Here is a 9,120-nt window from a genome sequence, read left to right on the forward strand (position 1 = left end):
AAGGTAGACATTTGTGTGTTCAGGAGACAAAGTGGAAAAATGATGAACATTAGGTGTTTAAACTGTTCAATCATGGTGTGGATAAAGAGAAATGGTGTATGATCCTGAAGGAAGAGTTAATGTAGTTAAAGAGAGTTTCTGATAGAACATTTTCTGTTTTATATTGTTCCAGCTGTTTAAACAGATAACATTCTCTTGTTTCACATGTGTGTAAAACAGAGGTATTGAGAAATAAAACAATTTCATCTAATGGTAAAGAGCAGTTATGAACACAGCATGAAAAGCTGAGTCTTATTGTGTTTATCTTCATGGCAATCCTCTGTGAATCTTTTACATCTCTAGTGGCGTGTCATGCAAACCAAATCCTGCCTTTAACCATTTATGCTGCTACATTCAGCTCAAACACAGCAGCAGTTTGTGTTCATGTTCAGCAACAGGATTTTCATTCTTTGAGATGGGACTAGGCAGAGTTTTGAGTTACTTTACTTTAGCAATGTTTATTCAATGTTAGTATTATTGATTATTTCATATAGAAAAACATTTTCATGATTTTTTAAATACTTTTTCTCAGACTTTATTTTGTGTATTGTTGTATTTCAGATTCCTGCAGTCAGACACTGATCGAGTCTGATTCAGTGATCATCAAACCTGATCAGTCTCATAAACTGACCTGCACAGCTTCTGGATTTACATTTAGTGAACACACGGATGGCTTGGATCAGACAGGCACCTGGAAAAGGGCTGGAATTTGTTGCAAATATATATGATGGTAGCAACATACATTACTCCAGTGCAGTTAACGGCCGCTTTACCATCGTCAGAGACAACAGTAAGATGCAGGTGTATCTGCAGATGAACAGCATGAGGACAGAAGACACTGCAGTGTATTACTGCACCCGACACACACAGTGATACTTCTCCTTAGACATCAATACAAAAACGTGCTGTAATCACATGACAATCTCTCATTTTCATTACCAGTGTGTTCAAAGAATCAGATTGTCTATAAGTAACATTTATTATTTAATATATTATATTATTTCATATTTATTATTGAATTCTTTGACTTTTCACGCTTCAAGTCTAATGAATATACATATAAAGCATGTGAGATCAGAGCTGAAAGTTTTATGAGAGCAAGAACATTTTGTTGTAATACCGCTAGAGGGCAGTCTGTCATCTCAGATTTTCTCTGCACATTTATCTGCATTCAACACCAGGATACTCAGATTACACAACTTCATAATTGAATTTGTGTTTGGTTTATAGAAACACACATTTAAACACCAGCTAATGAGATTAATTATTGTTTGTTACACTAAATTTATACAAATTATATTAGTTAAATCTTCCAATGTCTTGGTCACTACTTCGCCATCTTCTGAAAAGCCGCAGATTCTATAAAACCTAATAAATTTTTATTATCACTGCTATGGTTTTGAGCAAAATGCATTTCTATCTGTATCCTTTTTTACAAATTTTAGTATCTGGACCCTTAGTTTCCATTCAGTATTTTTTCTTTCTGTATATTGTGTGTAAATTTACTTGATGTTTTCTGAGAAATTAAAACCTATAAAGATTTATAGAATTCCTGCTCTGAGAGAGGCTCTTTCCAGGTGCTCATGTAGAGATTAGCAAACTTTCCCCCCACTGCAGTACCATGCATCTGGAGATAATTTTCCACAATTAAAATCTCAAAAATTATTATAAGTTACGTTTCATTATAAAAATTTCAGAAAAAAACGTTTCACTTTCACTGTCTGGATATTTTGTGAATGTGTGTCTGATGGCCTGTAACCACATTTGTATATCAGAATTTGTGTATGATAATTTGATCTTAATGTAAAATAAAAATGCACATTCAGGTACTGCAAAGTGTTTTATTTTATTTACAAAATTGTGTGGTGTCCTGAATGTCCAAACTGTTGTGTTAATGGGGTTTCAGAATAATGTAATAGTAAATAAACTCGGCCACCTGTTACAACTTTGAGGCGCATTTAATAAGAATTGTCATGGAAAAGATTTGATCCTCCATAAGATGAATCTCCTCCTCATGATTTAAATACGTTCTACTTCCATCATCAGCAGATAAGCAAATCCAAGCATCAGGGCTGGACATCACTCTATTTAAACTCTTTTCAACGTTGGAGAACAGAGAAGACCCCAGTACAAACACCACCCACCATGTTCTCTACATCTCTACTGCTCCTGCTGGCAGCTGCTTCCTGTGAGTGTTTTATCCAATTTATTAATTTACTACAAGAACAATAAATGTGCAGTGTATATTGTGTGAGATTTCACCATGTGTTTTCCTCCACAGATGTGCATGGTGAGGAACTGACTCAGCCTGCTTCCATGACAGTCCAGCCAGGCCAGAGTCTCTCCATCAACTGCAAGGTCTCATATTCAGTTACGAGCTATGCTACAGCTTGGATCCGACAACCTGCAGGAAAAGCTCTGGAGTGGATTGGAATCATCTATCATAATGGGAACACAGACTACAGTGACAAACTGAAAAATAAGTTCAGTATCTCCAGGGACACGTCTACTAACACAATAACAATTCGAGGACAGAACATGCAGACTGAAGACACAGCTGTGTATTACTGCGCTCGTTACACACAGTGATACACATCACCAACATCCCTGTACAAAAACATCCTGTACAGAAAACTGTTCATCAGCAAAAACAGAACTACATAATTTTATCAGTTGATAATTTTATCAACAGTGTTTATCAATAAACTCTTTATATATATATATATATATATATATATATATATATATATATATATATATATATATATATATATATATAAAGAGTTTATTGATAAACACTGTTGATAAAATTATCTGTGCTGTACCTCATAATGCCTTTATTCATGACAAAATCACTTGTTTACTTTTTTCTTCACGGTTCTTATTTTTTCTTCTCGGTTTCTTCACGAGTGGAGCAGTCGAGTCTCATCAACACTCACCATGAAGATACATGGAGTCTCTCCTGCAGAGGATCTGGTTTAATTTTGGAAGCTATAACATGCACTGGATCAGACAGCAGGAGAACAAACCACTGGTGTGGATGGGGTTTATCTACAATGATGCCAGTGGCTCTGGTGTGAGAGCAGAGGACACAGCTGTGTATTACTGCGCATGCGCAAGGATTCATTTTTCACATAATAAGTTTAGGACACCAATATCTAATGCATTGAAGTGATGGATCACTGAGCAACCAGTGAAAAATAACAGCTATATATAGATCTCTAAATAAAACCAAAATATCTAACCAAGGAATTTTCTTAACCATCGGTTAAATGTATACATATTCACTAGACTCTGTAACCAATAGAGAAAGCAGTTCAAGCCTCTGAAAAACACAAACACTGATAGAACAATAAGGGGCTTTTGTGCTTTGTGTCTCCTGAAATCTAACAGTTACAATTCAGAATTATTTCTATAATGTGTTTATGTGAGACATTGAACACGGTGACTGTATCTTATGGTCACATTTTCACAGAGTAGGTGATTATTGAATACATAAACTACATACATTAAGACTAAAAATTAAAATGAAGCATTGAATTAATTTGTAAGAGATTTATAACTTCATCCCACCACCCTGGCATTGCTTATTTTTCCAGAACAGCGCCCCCTGCTGTGATTTATTCCTTATTTAATGGAGTTATATTCTAGTGTGTTTTCTTGTTCACCTGACAGTCCATTATCTCCTCATTCACAACTGTCTTAAACTTCTGATTTGTTAAAAACATCACATCAAACAGGAATAAAATACACATGCAATATAAAGTCTCAGATTCATTTAGTGTATATGTTTAATGCCAGATAGGATTTATTAGAAAGATAGGGAGGGTTCTCATATAGACAAATCCATCAATGTCCCCTAAGATAAATAGTGTCTCTATGCAAATGTCCTTCCCTGTTATATTTTTAAGCAACACAGACCAAGAGCTTTTACTGATTCTGCTTCAACACACACCATGATCTCTACATCACTACTGCTGCTGCTGCTGGCAGACACACACTATATAAATATGGGATGTAACTGTGACGTATCTCTGCACTGAACATAGCTTCTGTGGATAGTTTATGCAAATCTTTATCTCCTCGTGTAATATTAACAGCGTGATTATCTAGAGAGGAAGATCTTCTCATTATTCCTCCTTCAGCACAAACATGTTGTCTTCAGTTCCACTGCTTCTTCTGGCTCTCATTCCATGTGAGTTTTTGGATTTCAGCTTCATTAGTTCATCTGATCCTTTCAGTTCAACATGTGAACCTTTTCTGTTTCTCTTTTTACAGATGTGTTCTGTGCTACTGAGCTCATCCAGCCAGACTCAGTGCTTCTAAAGCCAGGAGAGACTTTATCCATCACCTGTAGAGTGTCTGGAGCTTCTATCACTGATAGCAGCTACTTTGGAACAGCTTGGATTCGACACCCAGCAGTAAAATCTTTGGAATGGATTGGAAGCATACGTTATGAGTGGAGCACATTTTACAGTGACAATAAGTTCAGCATCTCCAGAGACACGTCTACTAACACAATAACTATTCGAGGACAGAACATACAGGCTGAAGACACAGCTGTGTATTACTGCACTCATGAGCCTCACAATGAGACACGTCACCAACATAACTGTACAAAAACAGTCTGTACAGGAGTCTGTTCATTAGCCAAATCAGAATTTTTTCTGTTTGTTGTGTGTTGACTCATGTTTCTTTATGAACAGTGTACAAAGTCCTTAATGAACAGTGCTCATCGTGTTTCAAAACTCTGATTATTTTACTTTACAAAAAAAATCTAGATCAAATGTGTGAACTATATCCAAACACTTGATTATATCCCAAATCAAACCTTACTTCAGATCAGCCAGCAGAGGGCGAGAGCAGCACACATTGAGTGTCCATATGGGAGAACTCAATTACCCAGAATTCTCCAGGCTCATTAACCTGGAATGGCTGCACCTGCCAGACAGGATACTTAACACCTGCACTGGACACAACACTTCATCATACCTGTGTAGAGGGTTGACTGGTACAGTATGTCAGCTCTCTGCCTGAGTTTAGAGAAAAAGTGAAAGAAACAATGTAAGAATAATAAATAGTGAGAAAAGAAACTAAAAAGAAAAAAGGTGGAGAGAAGAATGAACAAGAAAAGAGGAAGAAAACAAAACAAAATATATCAAACAACATTGAAAAGTGCACATGCACTCCAATTCTTCCCAAAAGCTTAATTTTAGCTTTATTTAAACCTGCTTGTACAGTTATTTATAAGAAAGCCTGTTTTTCTCACTCTGTAGCTGAATCCACAATAAACTATCCAGTGTTCCTCTTTTATCACTCTAATTCAGGAATTATTGATTTATTTACAAATTAAAAACAACAAACCATTTGTTAATTTTGTAAGAACTCCACTTGTGTTATAACAGTATCAACAGCTCATCCCTCACCAGAGTCTTTCCTTTTTCTCTCTCATGAAGTTGCAGTTTACATTACTTTAAACAAAGAAAAACCTTCATTCTGAAGTCCTTCTTTAAACTTCTTTACAGCTTTGCCTCTCACTGATACCAAGTTTTTACACTGGAGACTCCTTTCATGAAGAATAAATAAACATCTCCTCATAGAAACCTCACCATACCAACAATCACACCCGTTTTTAATCTGTTTATGTGGAGAGCCATGCAGATATAAACCTTATAGCCAGGACACTTTTGGACCAATCAGAACTGAGAAAGCAACAGCACTGTGGTTTAACAGACTATAATTATGATCTCATTCAGTGGGTCTGACTGCACAATCACAATTCAGCCGCAATTAAATGCAAAGCACAAGGTTTTATTTAGAAAGTTTCAATACCTGCTATGGAACGAAGGACACAGAAACTGGACAAGAAAAAATACATGCATGAAACTGAGTGACAAGAAAACGAATATATAAATATTGTAGTTTGTTTTTTTATTCCAGGCTTCACAGAGTGTTGACCTTGAAATTTTCCTGTAGCTCCACCTGTGACCCATCTCTCCCTAGTGGTGGAGTGAAACCATGAACAGCCTGTGGTTAAGAATTGAAAAGCTCTGAGTTTCATGGACACGACACACCATAATTAAATAGTCAGGTCTATTAAGAATGTTCTTGGCTGACGATTATTCATCTACCAGATTGTTATGGACAGTCCCTGACCTCCTCTGCTTCTGTGATGAAGAGACCTGGAGAGTCAGACACTGTGTACTGTACTGTCTCTGGATTCTCAAAGGGCAGCTACTGGATGCACTGAATCCGTCCGAAACCAGGGCGAGGACTGGAGTGGATCGTATACATTGATACTGGTACAACATTCTCTCAGTCTCTACAGAGCCAGTTCTCCATCACTAAACACACCAATAAAAACATGCTGTATCTAGAAGAGTATGAAAGCTGAAGACACTGTGCACAAGACTCACAACAGACTGCAGAGCTGTACAACAACTTACACAAATATAAACACACGAGCTGTAAATATTCCCTCAGCAGGAAACTGAAACCCAGAGACATTTATTATAAACAAAAAGGGTTTAATTTCTCCTTTTCTCTTCCTCCATTAACAGTCAAAATTTCTCTGTAAAAAAAATTTTTTTTATTATTATTATCTCTGGCTGATGCTTAAGGCTGAATACAAATATGAAAGCAAAATGAAGTAAAAACAAAGACATTGTTTAAAACTATGACTATACAAATCTATTAAATCGGTGTGTTATGAAACCAGACTGAAAATCCACACTGTTTGATGAAATAGTAAGTATGTAGCAGTATGTCTTTACTTCTCCTGCACCATAATGAAAAATTTAACTCTCTCATGCAAATCAAACATGATTTTTAATGATTTGAATACTATTGAAATACGTTCTTTTCCCATCATCAGCAGATATGCAAATCCAAGAATCAGGGCTGGACCTCACTCTATTTATGTGATGTGAAGGTTAAACTATGTTAAACTTTGGAGAACAGAGAAGACCCCAGTACAAACACCACACACCATGTTCTACATCTCTACTGCTCCTGCTGGCAGCTGCTTCCTGTGAGTGTTTTATCCAATTCATTCATTTACTACTGAAACAATAACTGTGCAATTGATATTGGGTGAGATTTCACCATGTGTTTTCCTCCACAGATGTACATGGTGAGGAACTGACTTAGCCTGCTTCCATGACAGTCCAGCCAGGCCAGAGTCTCTCCATCAACTGCAAGGTCTCATATTCAGTTACGAGCTAAATTACAGCTTGGATCCGACAACCTGCAGGAAAAACTCTGGAGTGGATTGGGTACATCTATAGTGGTGGGGGCACAGCTTACTGTGACAAACTGAAAAATAAGTTCAGTATCTCCAGAGACACTTCCAGCAACACAGTAACATTAACAGGACAGACCATGCAGAATGAAGACACAGCTATGTATTACTGCGCTCGTTACCCACAGTGAAACACATCAACAACATCCCTGTACAAAAACATCCTGTACAGAAAACTGTTCATAAGCAAAAGCAAAAATATTAAATTTTATCAGTGTGTTTTGTGTCATGTTTCTCCATGAACAGTGGACAAAGTCCTAAATGAACATCATGTCTAAAAACTCAGTGTGGTTATTTTAATTTACAGAAAAATTTAGATAAAATGTGTGAACTTTGTCCAAGCAAACCTGGAATTTATATGCACCTTAATTTGAATACCATAATAATTTTGACATGCAGGAGCATTGTGGTCCTGACAGTCCTGACAGTCCATATCCAGTTGTTTCATTTCCTGAATTCTTCTTCACCTGCATCTTCTGACTTTTTCCAAACGACCACACACAGATTACATCATGTTCCTTTTCATTTTCCATCACATCCAAAATATCACATGCTGAAATAATAGATATTGATAAACATGAGTAAAATATAATTATATAAAGTATGAAAAAATGCTTAACATTTTTTTTTTGGAGTATTATTTCAAATTTTGAAAGTCAGTACCATAGCTCTTATATGTTCTGAATGTGTACGTGTTTTTACATTTGCAGGAAATCCATTATATCTTTCAGCCTGCATGTGCCTTTATGAAACCATAAACACTGTCATGCAAATCAAACCACCTATAAAATATGAGGTGTTCTAAGGAGAAGTCAGTTTCTGTGTTCAGCTTTCACTCAAACCATGTTCTCTACATTTCTCCTCCTGCTGTTAACAGCTGCATCTGGTAATTATGTGGAGAATTTTGGAGATATGCTGTACAGATAATTGTGTTCATCACATCTGGTTAAATGAATGCACCTAAATATTGACATGATTATTTGTTTACAGGAATTAAATGTATTGAACTGGTTCAGCCTGCAGTCATGGTGGTTAAGCCTGGAGAATCATTTCAAGTCCCCTGTAAGATCACTGGGTACACCGCCACAAGCACCTGTACTGACTGGATACGACAAGCATCAAGAAAAACCCTAGAAATTATCGGCTGGTACTGCAGCTCCAGTGATACTGGCAGCAAAGATTCACTAAAGAACAAAATCCATTACTCAGCCGAGGCCTCCAGCAACACTGTGATCTTACACGGGCAAAACTTTCAGGCTGAGGACACAGCTGTGTATTACTGCGCTCGTAACACAGTGAAACAGATCAACGAGGATCCTGTACAAAAACACACAGTACAGGAGACCGTTAGGGGCAGAAAATATTTTTTCCTCTAAATGTTTTGTCTTCTAAGTTCAGACAAGTGTGTAAAGACAGCATCACTTTATAATTCAGTTAGAAGCCAGACTGACCGTAATTGTTCTGCAGGTCACATCATTGTTAAAAATCATCTATTGATATATATATTTATTAAAAAACAAGGTTTTGTCTTTATTTGTGTTGTTCACATTGGTATTGGTAAGTTTGTATTACATAAATGATTATTTTTTTAAATGAACAGTTTCACTTAAATGTATATTTAACAATGGTTATGATCTTATTGTATTATTTTTTTATAGTAGAAGCTGCTGATATCAGCATTAAACCAGAAGAAACCACTTTATCTGTAACTGAAGGCAGCAACATCACTGTCCTGCACATATACTGGATCAGTTTACAGTCTTCACTGGTATCAACAAAAC

General features: G+C 36.4%; 3 gene segments (V, D, J or C); all 3 read left to right on the plus strand.

The window, feature by feature from the left end:
• The first annotated feature begins 455 nt into the window (after nt 1-455).
• The window catches only part of LOC124397179, a 12,938-nt gene continuing 4,273 nt past the window's right edge, over nt 456-9,120 (plus strand). The window contains 1 exon segment of the V gene segment in view: nt 456-506. Within this exon segment, the coding sequence occupies nt 494-506 (13 nt within the window).
• Nucleotides 2,115-2,713, plus strand: LOC124397180. The segment is given in 2 exon segments: nt 2,115-2,227; nt 2,321-2,713. Coding segments are annotated over 2 exon segments (351 nt in total).
• LOC124397176 lies at nt 8,159-8,757 on the plus strand. The segment is given in 2 exon segments: nt 8,159-8,225; nt 8,330-8,757. Coding segments are annotated over 2 exon segments (429 nt in total).

This window comes from Silurus meridionalis, chromosome 14, assembly GCF_014805685.1.
Source record: "Silurus meridionalis isolate SWU-2019-XX chromosome 14, ASM1480568v1, whole genome shotgun sequence".
Classification (NCBI taxonomy): domain Eukaryota; kingdom Metazoa; phylum Chordata; class Actinopteri; order Siluriformes; family Siluridae; genus Silurus; species Silurus meridionalis.